This window comes from Stylophora pistillata, chromosome 2 (assembly GCF_964205215.1).
Source record: "Stylophora pistillata chromosome 2, jaStyPist1.2, whole genome shotgun sequence".
Lineage (NCBI taxonomy): Eukaryota > Metazoa > Cnidaria > Anthozoa > Scleractinia > Pocilloporidae > Stylophora > Stylophora pistillata.
The window spans coordinates 54,069,878-54,087,212 of record NC_142520.1 but is presented as its reverse complement, the minus strand read 5'-3'; the positions used below and the strand labels follow the sequence as shown (position 1 = coordinate 54,087,212).

Genomic DNA, 17,335 nt, shown 5'->3' with positions numbered 1-17,335 from the left:
ACGGCAGAAGCTTACGGTGTTGCGTGACTTTGTTTACTCACATAACTTTTTTCAAGATATATCCGCGATAATTCAAAAGAAATCATATTATCGCAGTTGCAGAAAACGTAGCTATTCAACTAAGAATAATGTCGATAATAAACACCTGGTCAACAAAAATGGTGAACTATACAGCGGCCCTTATCTATAGTTAGGTGTAGGTAGTGCTGTTGAAATAGCGGGTCAACAATAACAGAGTCTTCTGAAATTCAAATTATCAGAAAATTTCGTATCTACACATCAATTTACAGTCCTCTTCAGCAATGTCTACGGATTTCTTACTGAATAATTTCATATCATTTCCATATCAAAAATTTTTTAACCATCTTTAACTATCTTGTTTACTTCGTAGCTCTCCAGTACGATTTCTACAACTGATCATCATGCAAATTTCTGACCTTAGCCACAGTGCGTCGCAAACTCTTTTATTTTGCCGGCACTTTTCTGAATTACCCAAAACTTTTATTTCATATTATTTTTGTATAAGGACTAAACTTTGTGCCAGCATGCAGTTTGACATGATTTCTCAAATACCAAGACGTGTTTTCAAGGCTTGAAGTTGCTCGATTTTTCGCTTTTTACAAGTGTTTGAGAGTACTTTGTTAAAAAATCATGTAAATTTTAAAATTAAACCAAAGCTCCTAAAAGTGCCATAAATAACAATCAAATGAATTATATTTTTCATTAAAAATACCGCCGATTTCTTACGAAACATCCTCCCTCAGTACTAGCACACTAAAGTTGCTCAATTTTACTGTATTTTTCGCATAATTAATTAGGTAAAAACCCGAAATTTCGTTTTTCCCCATTTTCTCGTAGACATTTGATTTTTCAAACTTTGAAATATTTTTTTCGAATACATCTCCCTAAAGGGGTTTCCCAGGGAAATTATCAGAATTTTCGATTTTTTTAGCCTGGCCAGCGATTCTCGATATTTACAGTCACGACCTCTTAAATTGGCCGATAGCTCAGTAATACTGTCAGCGGTTCAGGGCCCTTGATTATTGACCGTATAAACGGAATTGCCAGGGTTGCATTGAAAACTCCAGAGTCAGACATAACACAATCTGGTTTTACTCCCAATCACACTTCATTCCATTCTTTTATCAAGCCACCTATCGATTAACTCTTGAAATTCCTTAGGTTTAACAGCGTGGGTAAGGACACCACAAAAACTATAATCAGCTTTAGCTTCTGATTTTTCGGAAAGTTTTAATATAACAAAGGGACACGTTCTTGTCAATCGATAACCGGGTGTCAGGCACTCAAAGGGAAAAATTCAAATGTTCAGGGTATCAGCCGTCCTTATTTACAATTCCAAATGGCGAAACATTTAACTTTTTACATCAGCGTATTTTCAGTTTCGTTTACGATGTGAGCGTGAAATTTTGCATGTGTCGTTTTATGGTAAAGATCCTTAACATATCAAAAGTTTGTTTCAAACAGTAAGAAAACATGCAAAGAACTTAAGGCGTTTTATCCTGGTTTTGATAAAAAATGCTGATTCTGCAAAAAAATTCAAAGCTATGATCCTTTCATCAGATAAAGCTTATCGACTTACATTTCTGTGTCAAATTAGAAGTTTATTGAGTTAAAGTAAGTGGATTTATTAAACGTAAAAGTTTACATTTTTCCATCTTCCAAAGTTTGCAATGTAGAATAGGCCACATGGTCAAGTTATCAGTAGCACATACACTCAACAGTTACAGTGAAAACCCGCATGTAACAAATTAGTAGTATTCTGCCCAAAAAATTTTGACTTGAGGGCGGTACATCCCAGGATAATGCCCGAGGTTTGTACCCATCACATGTATCAGTTGCAATGGACTCGTACTGCTGTATCGATCTGTAGAGCTTTACTTAATTATACAGGACAACTTTCTTCTGAGAGCAAGTACAATAATTGTGATAATCCGTTCTACCTTCTGTATTTTTTCGAGTCAGTTTTATTAGTAAAGGTTAATAATACATAACCACGCGATACGTTCTTGTCAATCGATAAGCGTTGTCAGGCACTCAAACTGAAACAATTCAAATGTTCAGCGTATGAGCCGTCCTCATTTAAAATTCAAATGGCGGAAAATCGAACTTTTTACATCCGCGTTTTGGTTAGGTTTAGGATGTGAGCCTAAAACCATGTGTCTTGTTTGGGTTATGATCATCAACATATAAAACGTTTGCTTCAAAAAAGACAACTAAGTAGTCATTCATACGCCGTTTTATCATGGTTTTTCCACAAAAAACTACTCACTCAGCAAAAATTCAAAACTTCGATCCTTTCATCAGATAGAGCGCATCGACTTACACTTCTGTGCCAAATAATAAGTCTATTAGGTTAAAGTAAACGGATTTATACCCCAAACCCTAACCCTAAAACCCTAGCCCTAACCCTAAAAAAACCCTACCCCTAACCCTACTCTAACCCTAACCCTAAAGTCAGTTAAAGAGACATACTGGTAGACAAACAAGCAGATAGACTTACAGACAGACAAACATATGGAAGGCTGGACAGACACTAACAGTAAGACAGAAAGATAGACACGCATGCACAGATATACAGAGTGGCATTTTGACATACATGCACAGATAGAACGACAGACAGGGATGGAATTACAGACAGATAGCCTTAGACACAGATGAAGAGATAGACAGACACAGGGAAATACGCAGACAGACAGACAGGCAAAGAAGCAGACAGACCGAAAGACGGACAGACACTAGATCGACCGACCGACCGACAGAAAGACAGATAAAAAGACAGGTAAACAGAGGGGTAAATAACTTACCAAAAATTTCTGACGGCTTTGATTTCGGGCAAAAAAAAGAGTCCGATAATAATTGTCCGAAATTTTTAAGCGTCCAGAATTTTACGGTAAAATAACACAACGCTGGTAAGTCGCAACAAACCTGATGTAACGAGGAAGTGTTTTGAAATAGCAGGATTAATTGACACTGTCACTAAGGAAATAAATTGTCAGAATTTGTATTTTTTTCTCATCGTTGTATCTGTAAACCCTTAAGGGCGCAGTCAAACAATCATTTCCGCACTTTTTCCAGTTCATTTCGTGTTTGTAAATTTGCTCTCATTTTAATTTAATCAAGTTTCATATTGACAAACAAATGACAGTTACATCAATCGATTGATCAATCTGAATACATATTTACTGACAATTATCACCTTAATAAAAAAAAAACGTTTTTTCTATGCCATTACTTGCATTTACTAAAAAAGAAAATGACGTCTCGCAAATACCACCTTAACTCTTTGGTAATCTGATATTACGGTTTAGTAGTACCACTATATAGAATCACATACAGACAGAAAATGTGCGAGGTTAAGGAATTCGTAGGAAGTCATGTCGTTTCAAAAAATAACTCTTTGGGTACATCTCGGTGTACACTATAAAAAACCGGGATAAGCTCCGGCCTGATTGGCTCGAACGTAGACTTTACGTTACCTAATTTAAATTTCTAAATGTCTACAATTGTTAAATTGCCAAACGTGCTGGTATTAAGGGTTGCAATATCTTGAAAACGTGCCACAAACGGAGGAGCTAATTTATCAGTGGTGACAATAGCTGCTCCGTAGGGAGGGGTGACTGTGCGAGTCGATAGCCGCGACAGTGCCAATTGTTGGCTGACCAGAAAAGTCACAGTCTTGTCATCATAAATAAATATCGAAGCACAGCGCTTGTTCTGTCTCGCTAGCCGGCGAAGTTGCTCCTCTACGGTGGACAAGCTGTGCTGATCACATACCCTAACAGGGTATGTCTGTGCAAGTTTAACAGTGGCATATCTGCTGAATCATTGACCAGCTTCGGCGGCATTGAGGTATTGATGTCGCAATGAATGACGGTAATTGTCATACAACACGTTTCCAAGATGCATGCACAAGTAAAGAAACTTTGTCCAATCTGAGGGCAAGTCAGGTTTGCAAGCGGAAGCGAAATGTCGACTGTTAGGAACGTGTGAGCGACTGCTAAAGAAATCAGACTACAGGCATTGCTTCCATCGATACTAGACTGGCAAAATTTCTGGGGGGAACATCCAACTGTACACGTCACCATCGACCAAGGAAACAGGTTCAACTTGTCTGGAAGGTTGTGTCACAATATCGTCACCCAGTTCCGCCCCAATGTCATCCCACTCTGGTTCACTCGAGGCAGACTCCTCATCGTCATCTCCAAAATGTTGATTGTTGCTTTTTCAGCGAATTCGAACTCACTAAAATCACCTTTTGTAGCCGCTTTAAACATGGCAACTCCTTGGGCGATTTGTGCCTAAGCAAAGTCCAAACCGTTTCGTGCTAATGAGATCTTTCCGCGCACAGCAAGGGACTCTGTGCCTTCATAGCAATAACGGCCCTCCTGAAAAAGAAGCCAAAATATCATTCAGTCTGTCTTTACTTAGTCCATGTGTTTTTATATGCAACAATTCAAATTTACAATATATTTCTGTGTATATGAATATGGACGGAAAAGTGTGCATGTACGTTTGCGTGATTGCCCTTGCAGACCACTAGCTTAGCTGGAACAAAACCTGGCAGAGATTAACTAAAGGCTGATCTAACGTTGGGAGAGAAGAATCAAAGGTAATGTCAGAGGCACACCTACCGAGCTACCTTCAGAGGAGGAAACTGGCCCACTTGCCTCGTCCAATGAACAATCTTCATTACATTCTAAAAATTGAAGAGTACATTGATTTAATAACATGCAACATTCATTATTTTGCACCGAAATGGAAATGCTGTTCGCATACCTGACAAAACTGCTTTCAGACTTTCAATCGTTGATAAGATTTCTGGAATAACAGTGTCCTTGTAGAACTTCAAAAATCCAGTCATCTCTTTTTCCAAAAGTAGCTTCTCCTCTGTCACCCTTCTGCCCTCCAGATACTCCTCCACAACTTGTTTCTTAGTACGAAGAGGCATTTCTAAAAAAAAAAATATATATATATAGAAAATAAAAAAGAAAGACGACCAAAATCTAATGGAGACATAAGTTTGTTAAAACTGATATCCAAATATGACATCCTTAAATTGTGCACGATTACGAAGCAAGTCCTAATTTATCACAGCTAAAAGTGTCACCACAGGGTACAAAGAACTTCAATTTTCCAGCTTGCCCGAATTTCCCCCAAAAAAATCTCCCTAAAAACTTTCACTTCCCTTCAGGCACGTTGTGGGTAAAATCCACTAACCCAACAGCAAAATCCCGTGACTAGCCTGGGGCTATAGGACACCAACTTCTTTGTACCCTGTATCGCCACATGCTAATCATCATCTTCAAATCAAATGGGACTCATTAAAATCATTTTGGGGGTGTTTGCAGTTTAAACCAAAATCATGCATTTCGTGTTCTTTCTTTTCACAAGTTTTCACAATACAGTCATATAAACATGAATATGTTAAAATATAAAATATATACACTGCATTGTAACTTATTTACCACCAGTCTGATCATGTAGAGCCCACGGAAAGTTGTTGTCAAGGGCATCTGTAATTTCCACTTTACAATCTGTGGTAGTGAAGTGTCGCAAAGTCTTTAACTGTAACGGAACAGACTCAAATATACAAGAAGAGTTTACACCCAAAGTAGTCAGATCCAACGTATCCAAAACGTCCTTAGGCTTAGCAGCCAAGCCTGCAATATCCATGGATACCCGGATATAACAGGTAGCAAGACCATTGTACTCTGAAATAAGCCTTGCAAGGTCTGATTTTTCTTCAGTGATCTTTTTGCGTTGGCGATGACGTTGTTTTGAGGTATCTAGGGAAAATACAATTGTAACAAACAGGAGAAAATAGGCAAATTATTTCAGTAAAATAATTTATTAATCGTCTGTCCTTATCATGCCATAGTCAGATAGGCCTTCACTGTCTTGCCCCAGCAATTTACTAGTTCAGCCATCGTCATTTTCCCCAGGTCTGATGTAAGCACTACATAATGAATTAGTTCTTTTTTCATCTCATCCAAGTTCAGCTAGGCCTTCAGCTTACAGAGCATAATAGTAACATCCAAGGTGTGGTCTTCCTTCTGGCAAGCAGTCGTATTGCATTGTTATTAACTGTGTCTGTTTCTGCAGTCATAACCCCATCCACCTACAGAATAGCCAAAGCCCCTATTTGCCAGCTTGTTCAGAGTTCCTGTCAGCACCTTCGCAGCTACTGTAGCAGTCACAGGACCTGAATACTAATGTACCTCAACCTGACAGCCATTCCCCTACTTAACTATTTCCCACTTCCCAAGAGTGAGGACGTTAGGGGTTGGTCTTTTGGGAAGCATCTTAATCAATAAAGATGGAAAAGTGAAGCATGACTAAATACACATATTGATGACCAAAAGGCATAATTATAATGAATAAGGAAATAAACTAACCTGCTAGTCGATTGATATTTTTCAATCACTGGTTTATAGAAGAGGCCATATATTCAATCTTCTGATGAAGTTCAAACGATTTCTGAATAGCAGCCCCATCTTCAGATGAAGATTTCCTGTCAAGTTCTGAAAATGAACAAGGTAGTGCTCATCAATCAACAGGTTTTGCAGACAGGATGCAAGTTTAAATTCTTCAACTCAAACAGCATTAAAACTCTAAATGGAAAATCAGGACCAAAAATCTTAGCACAAATCACTACTCAAATAATTAATTTCCCAAAAGTACGTTTAGCATGATCTCTGACTACTGATGTCCAAACGTCAAGATTACAGGATTCAACATCTACTCCAAGTTCTCTAGCCAATGCATAGAAATCTTGACAATGCTGTTTCAGGTCCTTTTTTACCTGTGCATTATAAAATAAATATATAGAAATAAATACCATGTGATGCTTCCACTGATTTTTGTAAATATATCAAGAAAAATGTTTCATGACAAAACATAAACAATTTCATCTACATTCACAGCATAATGGGGAAAAAGTTAAAAAATAATAATTAACATAACTATAATAACAAGTATAAAATGCATGCTTCTAATATTATAAAAAAATGTTATTTAACTGTTATTAAAATAATGCTCATTCACACATGTTCAAATCGTTTTTAACTAATGATACCAGAGTTGAGTCAAGCAAACTGTCACTGTGCTACGAATGCAAATGACCTTTGCAAATCTTTTAGATAACAAATCAGCAAGGTTAAGAATTTTACGGGAATTCCAAGCAATAGCATGTTCAGTCAACAACTCCTCTCCACCAGAAAAAAAAAAGGAAAAAATTAATGACAACAATGATTTCATTAGAATAATCAAACGATTTAACATTATAGCATATATTATTATGTCAGCATTCCTTCATGCTTAGGGAAATGAATGGGAAGGAGATTGTACTGCAAATAACACTATTGAGTTAGAAATTTACCAACAGTTAATTTATTATCATTTAGAGGTCAAATAAAGATATATAATTATACAACCTTCAGGGCACATGTGCTTTGATGTTGATCCACAGCATGTTACATAGCTGTTTATCTGTTCCACTTCTTCTCCTGTAGAGCGAGCAGCCCCCTCCTGTGGAAGCAAACATCTACTTTTATAATATCCTTTATTTACTTTTCCTCAAAATATATAAATTTCTCCTTACTCTATAAGTGTCAAAACAATTAGGAGCCACCCACAATGTTTAGATTAAATACTATGAATGAAAAGTGTACCTGACAGGACCAACTGACAATGCTGGTTTCATTTTTGATGCACTCTGGGGATCTTTTTTCATCAGCCATGGCCAGTATTTGCAGACAACATCTTCCCAAAAGTATGTTACTTTTCTAGGAATCATGTCCTGAATTTGAATATAAGGAGCATAACCATACACTTCACCATACAACATGTTCACTGCTCTTTGCGCAGTCCCATGTTGGCAGCCAGTAATGGTCAGCCCAGTCTCATCAAGACGCTTTTTTTTCTTGGGGGTGTTTCTTGCTGCATGCCAGTGGGACTCACCACAAGTGTTATTACCAGTTTCCTTTTATAAAAAATTGGACAATATAGTAAAAACTAAGGCACAATTTACAAAGAGTAATACAAGTAATACAAAAGCTTTTATCATACATTAATTAATGTCAGAGATTAATGTCATAGCATGCATTTGCCCAGCAAAAAAAACATTGATATCTCTGTTTATCAATGGCAGGGACATAACTGCAATGGGAAAGAGTAAATTTATTTATAAACATAAAAGAGGATATCAACAAAACCAAGAGTAAAAAAAACTTACATACTGATTTGTATTCTTGTAAACTTTAGCTAGATGATTATCAACTTTATCATTGCTTAAAATGAATGTTTCACCATAATAGGAATCTCGTTTTCTCCTAAAAACATAAAAAAAAAAATTACAAAACAGGGTGGTAGGAGAGTAAAATTAAATTATAGTTATTTAAAAAGGAAAGGATTGGATGTTTTACCTCAATTTTAATTGCATAATAAAAAATAATCACAACCTATAAGAAATTACTTACATGTGTATAAGGAGGGAGAAAAAATCAAGAAAATACTTGTCTATTATCAATTACAATTTGGAACATTAATTTAATACAACAAAATAGCTTATGGCTTTCAAAAAATAACAAAAACTTTCATCATTAGCTCTCCAAGTGAGAAGCGATGCATAAAAGATAAAAGAGGTTCAACTTTGAGATGCTACTTCAATGTTACCAACCACCTGGAAACAAGGCCATTAATAATTGTTGTCCTTATTTAGGAGAAACAATTACATACATTAAATGCACGTTAAATGACAGGTTACTTACTCTCCAGCTGACTTGTAACGATACAACTTGGCATTGCTGTCCACATGGGCTGAGTGCTGGTAGGTAGCACAGGCTGGGCATACCATAAAGTCCTTGAATTGTAGCAAATTAATCTCATGGTTGCAGAACTTCCATTCTTTAAATGCAATACTAAATGCAGAGTCATTTATAACACCAACCTAAGAATTAGATGTAAAAGATGAAAGAATAACATAAACTGATAAATACATTTCATAATCTCTGATGGGTATGTTTGCAATGCTTTCAACATAGATTACTTGATGGAGAGGCATTGACTAATTTGATTCACTGTAAAAAAAGCTGCATTTTGTTAAATGTATGAGTCAATTATGGGATACCAGGTATCACTCTTGGAGTAGGGGGATGGAGATTCTAAAATTGCACTCCTTTGAAAGGAACAAAATGTATTTAACAATATTTGGTCTTTTTAGTAGAGGACCTTACCAAAAGAGAATCATGGGATTTTTTTTTATGAGTGGGTTGCTGGCTGGCTTGGGACAGAAAATAGACACATAATTTAAATTTACGTTTAAATTTTTTAACAAAAAAATGTAAAAGGTAGAAAGCATTAATTATGTGTATATAAATTTAAACTTTTAAAAATATTTGAACAGAAATGACCATTTTGTACACTTTATAGCATTGTAACCTACCCTTCCACTTAAAATAGAGAAATCTTCCAAAGATCTGAGAAAACCACTTTCAGATGATCCAGGGAGGTGCTTTTGAAGTAAATCCCACTTGGTGAGAAGATCTTGAGCAAAAAGGTATTGGGTATTTGCTAAAGTAGCAGGCCAATACCCTTCACTCACAAGTTGATGTACATCGAGTGGATCAACGGAATATTGACAACAGCTGCAGCAATAGACAGCGACATTTAAATCAAACCTTCCTATGGAAAAGACAAAAAAAACAGACAAAAATAGTTTTATTTATCACTAAAGACAACTGCAATACATACAACTTAACTGATGTGAATGCTAAATGGTCAATTGGTGTTAAAAAAAAATTGAAATTATAGGTAAAAATACTGTACCATTAGCAGTGACAACAATACATCCTTTATCGGTTAAAGAGACAGGCTCAAAGGAATCAACAGCCTTGGATACAGCACATATATTGTAGACTGAATTGACACTATATGGCAGACATCGCACTGTTAATTGAAAACAAGTAAGCAAAAGAAACACCTATTCAGAAAGTGAAAACAAAAGCAACAGTAATGGAAAATTTTCTTATCATATGAGGGGGATACATACAAATGGCAGGTACTACAACTAGAAACACCAGAACACCAACTAACAACTAGGTTAGTTTAGGGTTAGAAATAGGGTTACAACTGACAGTTAGTGGTTAACGCAATTAAAGGTTGGCGGTTGGTGTTTTGGGTGGGTAGGGTTTCACTTAGCTTTTTTAGGAGTATTCTGGGTTTTATGAGGTGTTCCTGATTTTAGTACATGCCCATACAAACTTCCAACTGAAATCATACCTTTTCAAATATATACCCACATGAGGGTATAGTAACAGGTAATCTCTTTTATTAAATCTTAAGGCACTTCAATAACCACTTGACCTTGTTTAAAATAAACAATGCCATGTTTTTGTATAATCCATATCTTGGAATTCCTATTCTTTCATGTACACGAACCAACGGCCTTTAATGAGAGCCCTTTTAGGCTGGGCCTTCCCATATAGTCCACGATATATGGGGAGTAGCGAATCCGGAGGCAGTAACAAGAAGTAATGGTCATTTACAAGTATATACACACAAACCCAAGAGATATATAGACGATTTCAAAATAAAATATAATTATGTAAAATTTGGTTACATTTAAAGAGTAAACATTATAGTTACATACATATATCCATGAACATACATACTTTATTGACTTTTCCCAAGGGGGCTTTTCAAAGACAATATTGCTATTTTACAATTAAAAATAAGAATGACTAAAATAAGGTTCTAACTTACCTACTCTTATTAAGTTTCCTTCCCCGTCTAAAGACACTGATGGTGCCACAGGTTTAGAAAACCCTTCATGATAGATTTCTCTATCATGAAAAGGATTTCTTCTGTGCACATCATTGTCACACTTTGCACACATAATCTCTTTCAAGCCACACTGCCGACAACGGACAAGAGATTGGTCTTTCTTGCAGTGTACACAGGGAGCTGATGGTAGAAGGGGCTCCAACTCTAACAGTGACTTCATAATTTGAGGTCTTTCGTTGGCCCAGCTTTTGCCTAGATCCTCAATCCTTGTAGTCCAACTCTTCCGGATTGTTGGAGGCTTGGTATAAGTCGCACATTCCTCAATAAGTTGATCTAAATCTACAAAAATATTTGTATAAACATAACAAAACATAAAACACAACATATAACATAAAGCAAAACAAAATAGACATGATATAACACAACATAACATGTTTATTTCATAACTATAAGACCTTTAAATAATGTTTATTTAAATGTATATTTAGATTACGAGGTAAAGATTTCTATCATCACCTTTGATAGTTGATGAGGGCATCACCAGAATTGACTATCAAGCGATAATTGTGAGCAAATAATTTTATTTGTTTTAGTATAAATCTCAATATCCTTCAAAACTGAGAAACAAAACTATCACATCTCCATGTGAGACACAAAATGCAACAGAAAGAAACAGCCACCATTTTGTAGAGAATCACTACCCACTTTCTATCACAGAATAAAACTAGGCAGCAGGTAGCATAAGCCAACCAGAGAAACGCATTCGTGATAGATAAATACACAGAGACAAATTTTAAAAGTAACTTTAGAGCCAAGGTTAATATAATAAATTCATTAAACTCTTATAACAAAAGAGTAAAAATTGATGCAAGTAAATGTTTTCATTTAAATGCATGCAATGAAGAAAAAAATATTTAGTTTGATCAAAATGCTGAATAAGCTTGACGAACGTATACATGTAACAGTACCATCTGAAAAATTATCCGTATACAAGTCTTCTAAATCCTCTGTAGGACCATCCAAGAAATCCACATCGTGGGCAATTGGAGAAGCTAAAAATAAAATCGAATATAGATAATGAGCAGAAGGGCAAAATTACCTAATTAATTCCGATTGATTTATAACCTTTTACCTTTACATCTAACTTGACATTACATGTCAACAACTAGACTCACCAGGAACAGCCGTGGTAGTACTGCTTGGTCGATTTTTTCTTCGTCGATATTTGGAGTACTTCGATCGTTTGCCTGTAAAAGGGTTTCTGCTGAAAACGGTAATATGCGGTTTCTTTTTCTTTTTTTTTCGAGGCAAGTAGACACTCTGCCTCAGCCACGACAGTCGCTAAATGAAGCTTTTGTTTTTTCTTTTTCTCGCGTTGGAAATTGACTAAGCGTTCAGCCATTTAGCACGAAAACGCTTGTAAAAGTAGAGACTAAGAAATATTATGCGAGACAGCCGCCATTTGCTTTACCCAGCAAGCGCGACAAATGGGACCTGGGCACGGACAGGAATGAACCGGAGAATGATCACAACAATCATTTCCGGACGTGTGGTCAATTGATCCAATTGATCATTTCTCACCGGGAGCGGGCTTCGCTCAAGGTCCCATATTTTCGAAGAATTGCTTGAACAGAAGCGCTACCATTAAAGGTCTCCTCATAGGCTATCAAAACAATGTCTTGGCTTCCTTATCAGCATTGAAACATCCTCTACAAATTCTGAGATCAGTAGAATCCTCATTCCCTGATTATAAATTCAACAAATTGATTACAAAATACAAAGAGCACAGGACGTTCTCTTGAACCATGTAAAAAGAAAGAAAAAAATACAACAACAGAATTTGTCGTAGTATTATTACTTTCTCAATTAACCCAGTGTTATAGTTAGGTAGTGATGTAAATATGTAGTGAAGCTGATAGGTAAGTTATCAAGTTATTTTTTATTTCTATCGGTCACCACAAGGTAAGATATAATTTACGGAGGGAAGTATCAGAAAGAGGACAATATATTTGGGGTCTGGTTTCATTTATTTATTAACCTGTTCATCTATCATTAAATTATTTCTTCCACAGCCAAGGAGTTTATCTGATTCAGCTGAATAAATTACTGTTACCAGACTTGCCAGAACGAATGAATGACCGAGCTGACCAGAAAGTCTGACTGCTCACCGTTAGCATTCAGGAGACGGTGTTCGTACTTTCTGTACGACGTTAGCCAGTAAGAATCTCATTTGAGATGATGAACAAAAAGGACTGTGCGACTTAACTCACTTTTCTTCTCTTTCCTGTATTTTTGCTGATAATAAAATCTCTCCGAAGCTCATAGAAGCTCTCCGCCACCCACTCCGGCAAAGCGATCAAACCTTTTCCCACCCTCCCTCACTCGGGAAGCTTTGCTACCTCTCATGACTGGAGAGAAAGTTCGTTACTGGGTGTAGCTTTCACTTTAAGCTTGAGAGTCACCGAGTACAGTTTATAACAGATTTCGCCGCTGTTTCCTGCCAAGTTTACCCTCTTTTCAGGTAAGAGATTTGTAGTTTAGATCCTCGCTTCTACAAAGAATGATGAGCGATACCGTTTGTATGCAGCATTCCTCAGTGAGGGGCTTATAGTGTTCTTTCACATTCAAAATGTTCTTTACGATTCGAAAGTGCGATCGTCGATTTGTCTTCTGTTTCAGAGGCTTTGAAATAAAAATATCAGGTTAACAGGCAAAGGAAAGAGCTAATCATAAAACAAGTTTTTCTGTTTAAGGGGAAGCTTTTGAGGGGAGATTCCTTTAGAGTTTCGAGGAAATTATGCAAGTCAAAGACTAAATATGTATGTATCGGACGTGAAAGTGCTGCTCTGCTAAATATCCTTTTGATTTGCTTGTGGTTCTTATGGTTCTTGTTCTTATCGCTCCTAAACCATACGGTGAAACCATATGACTATACAGATTGTAGTGTTTCTTTTGGTTTTCTACGAGAAAACCAGCAAAGAAATGGCCATGTGTTCTTCAGTCCGTCGTGTTGTGTCCGCCATTTTGGGAACCTTGCTGTCTTGACAAGAACAACGAAGAAAAGGGCCTTTGCTAAAAGTAGGATACCCTACTACAGCAATCACTCCGCGATGTTCAATATTGAAATTCTTTGCTCCCATGGAAATATTCATCCTCATCCTGGTCCGAGCCGTGTAAGTCATCGGAATCATGACGGTAACGTGGCTTATAAAAATCGACATCGCAAACCTGATATATCCGTCTTCTATGCTAATTCAAGAAGCTTAGTTAGCAAGACGGTCCTGTTGGAATTGGAAATTGCTACTTATCGTTATGACATTATGGTCTTCACGGAAACCCATTTAGACGGAACAATGATAGACAGCGAATTGTTTCCTTCAAATTACACGGTGTTCAGAAGAGACCGTCCTCACAACGGCCGTAAAGGTGGTGGTGTGTTAATAGCTACGCGGGATACAGTAAAAGTGTTCCAAAGAGAAGATCTTCTATGTGATTCCGAATTACTTTTAGTAGACATAATCTTGTTTCAGGAAACAGGAAAGTTAACTTGGGGGTCTTTTATAGGCCACCCAAAAGCGACATTAATCCTCTTCTAGATCTGCAAACAGCCCTAGACAGTAGAGAGCTTAAGCATCAGACGATTTTGATGTCACGGACGTCAGAATACCGGGGGAGACTGGATCGACAACGGCGTTTTAGGCGCGAAATTTTTTACTTAAGCTGGACACCTGCATCACCATGAACGTGACAGCTGATCACAGTTGTCACGTTTTTGGTCATTGTTTACAAAGGAAATGTGGCCGTAATTTGCAACATGCTGTATTTAAAGGATGTGAGAAAATCACTTTTAATTGCTCATGACCAAGGACTGGTGTCAGATGAGGAACTGTTGCTATTACTGAAAGAGAATTCGTCAAAAAACCCTGAGTTTTCGTATGAAAAATACGCGAGGTTTAGTATCGAGAGTATCGAGGAACCTGAGTGCAAGTCCGAGTTTAGAGTTGAAAAAAAGGACCTTCCACTGCTGGCTGATGCGCTTCGACTACCGGACACCTTCCACTGTAATCAGAGAACCACTGCCGACAAGTTAGAGGGGCTATGTATTTTGCTCAGGCGAATGTCGTTTCCTTGCCGATATAGCGACATGCTCGCACGATTCGGCCGACCGGTTCCTGAACTTAGCATGATATCAAATACGGTGATGAATTATATTTACGATATACATGGTCACAAACTGTGTCAGTGGAATCATGATCTACTGAATCCACGTGACTTCAACACCTACACGGATGCTATATCGAATAAAGGGGCTGCACTACAAAACGTAACGATCTTGCACTGATCCTTTTGTCATTGAATCCTTGAATAACGGATCTTGTAATCCACTTAGTGCCTCTGCGATGGACAGCCATATTTGCGCTCGGTTGCTCGTTTTCTTCTTTGCTTTAAACGGATTCTGCACTCTGACTTCTTTCATTAGTGCTACGTCGTGCTGTTCAGACCATTCCATAGGCCCACTATATAAAAGAAAAAAGATAGAAGCGAGTGTTACTGTAGTTAGTAGCTGTATAAAATAGTCGATCACATCTCAGCACTAAAAATAAAAAGCTTAATGGCGGGGAAATTAATGCACTTTCTTGAACGTGAAATACGGCAACGACATAAACCTCTCAACAAAAAGAAGACAACTAATAACAAAAACAAACACATGGCAAGATAACTTGCTATTATATAAGTATTTTTCCTGTTCTGGAAAAAACTTCTGCTCGTAGGATAACTAAAAGAATGGCGACAAACAAAAAAGAATTCATGATCAAACAAAACCAAGTAACAGAACCTGCGGAAACTTGTGCCAAACACGAAGTTAGGCACATTTTGTCCCATTTTTAAAAGTTATTGTTTAAGTGCAGATAAAAAAATACTTTCTTATGAAACCTACAATGTACTTACGGGTTTGATTTGACGATTGAAAATGAAGACATGGTGTCAGTCTTGTACTGAGACAGTCCTGAAACAGAGCAAAACAACACGCACGGCAAACATCCCACTTTCACGTCTGCGACCTCACGTCAAAAACGTCTGCACACGCGTACTGATTGCGAAGCTCATATTTAAACTTCCGGTTGACGTCCGTGAATCAAAAACGTCCGATGCTTAAGCTCTCTAGTATTCTTTCGACACATAACTCCGACCTACTACTCTTGGGAGACTTCAATTTGCCTGAAATAAACTGGGAAACTATCTGTGCCTCAAGGAGTTCCGACCACACCACCCTGTTATGCAAAATTATTAACGACAACTTCCTCACCCAACTGGTCAAGGACTCAACTCGAGAGGAAAGCATCTTAGACCTAGTTCTTGTTTCTTCGCCTGACTTAGTACACGACCTAACGGTTGGTCAACCTTTCTCCGATCACAACTCGATAAATTTTTTTCTATCGAGTTCCCCTCGAGGGTATCGTAGGTCCAAGAAATTGGCCTATTCCTTCAGAAAGGCAGATTGGGAACATCTTTGGAATCTCTTGAATTACATCCCTTGGCACTGTGCTTTTCTTGAAGACAACATCGACCTTGTTTGGTCTGCATGGTCGGATCTACTACTATTGGCTGTTGACGAGTGTATTCCAAAACACCAAGTTATAAGATCCACAAATGCACCATGGATTGACAACAACCTTATCAAACTTTGCCAAAAAAAGAAACTACAGTACTCTACAAGAGGGCTAAAAAATTGTCTATGGAGTCTCACTGGGTCACTTATCGTAAGTTTAATAATCAGCTAAAAAAGAAATGTAACTCTGCGCGATAGCAGTATATAAACAATTTGACTGAGGAGCTAAAATCGAACACTAGCCCGAAGCCTTTTTGGAATGACGTAAAATGCAAGAGAAAAGGATCAAGCGATCTACTATCCTTGAAAGTAAACGATAAGTTTCTAAATGACGATATTAGTATAGCAAATAGCATGAACCATTATTTTTCGTCTGTATTTACTGTTGAGGACCAAGCTAACATTCCAGTTTTTGATTACGTTACTAACCAGAAATTATGCAGCATTTATTGTTCCCCTGAAGAGATAAAAAAAATGCTGAAAAGTTTAAATATCTATATATCCCCAGGGCCAGACGGCATATCGCCACGGATTCTGAAAGAATGTAGTCAGGTGTTATCATCTCCGTTAGCGTTACTTTTGAATACATCTTTTTCGCTGGGTCAGCTACCAACAATGTGGAAAAATGCCAATATTACACCGGTGTACAGAAAAAGGAATAGGAATCTTAGAGAGAACTATCGTCAGATTTCACTAACGTGTATTCTATGCAAAATCGCAGAGAAGGTGGTGAGGAATCGAGTCATTGATTTTTGGTCTGATCAAAATCTTTTCAACCCAAATCAATTCGCGTATCTCAGCGGTAAATCCACTCTATTGCAGTTGTTAGCTTGTTATGATGACTGGGTTAAAGCTAGAAATTGTTGTAAACCTACTGATGTTATCTTTCTAGACATGTCCAAAGCTTTTGATAGTGTACCA

The 17,335-nt window shown here is 37.3% G+C and overlaps 2 protein-coding genes across 4 annotated transcripts; both read right to left on the bottom strand.

The window, feature by feature from the left end:
• Window positions 1-3,100: 3,100 nt before the first annotated feature.
• Window positions 3,101-7,448, bottom strand: LOC148740380 (uncharacterized). 3 transcript variants are annotated; one of them, XM_088750621.1, is made up of 6 exons: window positions 6,703-7,448; window positions 6,417-6,542; window positions 5,487-5,807; window positions 4,798-4,971; window positions 4,653-4,717; window positions 3,101-4,406 (listed from the first exon to the last, which is right to left on the bottom strand). In XM_088750621.1, the coding sequence occupies exons 3-6, from the start codon at window positions 5,692-5,694 to the stop codon at window positions 4,320-4,322; spliced, it is 534 nt and encodes a 177-aa protein (XP_088606747.1). In that variant the 5' UTR covers window positions 5,695-5,807; window positions 6,417-6,542; window positions 6,703-7,448; the 3' UTR covers window positions 3,101-4,319. The 3 variants fall into 3 exon arrangements, with proteins under 3 accessions (XP_088606747.1, XP_088606749.1, XP_088606748.1); XM_088750623.1 differs by having other exon boundaries at window positions 6,722-7,448; XM_088750622.1 differs by having other exon boundaries at window positions 6,725-7,448.
• A 4-nt stretch (window positions 7,449-7,452) lies between these two features.
• Window positions 7,453-12,567, bottom strand: LOC111334842 (uncharacterized). The gene is made up of 9 exons (XM_088750540.1): window positions 11,979-12,567; window positions 11,772-11,855; window positions 10,783-11,142; window positions 9,849-9,966; window positions 9,464-9,716; window positions 8,790-8,968; window positions 8,255-8,351; window positions 7,692-8,002; window positions 7,453-7,548 (listed from the first exon to the last, which is right to left on the bottom strand). Exons 3-9 carry the CDS (start codon window positions 11,021-11,023, stop codon window positions 7,506-7,508), a joined length of 1,242 nt encoding a protein of 413 aa, XP_088606666.1. The 5' UTR covers window positions 11,024-11,142; window positions 11,772-11,855; window positions 11,979-12,567; the 3' UTR covers window positions 7,453-7,505.
• Between the last annotated feature and the right edge of the window lie 4,768 nt (window positions 12,568-17,335).

Bases quoted from the DNA above. Each gene is read 5' to 3' on its own strand.
- LOC148740380 (XM_088750621.1), bottom strand. From the start codon at position 5,694: ATGGATATTGCAGGCTTGGCTGCTAAGCCTAAGGACGTTTTGGATACG. The intron at 4,718-4,797 runs GTATGCGAACAG...TTCAATTTTTAG, and splicing joins TCTGAAAGCAGTTTTGTCAG to AATGTAATGAAGATTGTTCA. The intron at 4,407-4,652 runs GTAGGTGTGCCT...CTTCTTTTTCAG, and splicing joins CCTCCTCTGAAGGTAGCTCG to GAGGGCCGTTATTGCTATGA.
- LOC111334842 (XM_088750540.1), bottom strand. From the start codon at position 11,023: ATGAAGTCACTGTTAGAGTTGGAGCCCCTTCTACCATCAGCTCCCTGT. The intron at 9,967-10,782 runs GTAAGTTAGAAC...TTCAATTAACAG, and splicing joins AGGAAACTTAATAAGAGTAG to TGCGATGTCTGCCATATAGT. The intron at 7,549-7,691 runs GTACACTTTTCA...TTGCTTCCACAG, and splicing joins TTGTCAGTTGGTCCTGTCAG to GAGGGGGCTGCTCGCTCTAC.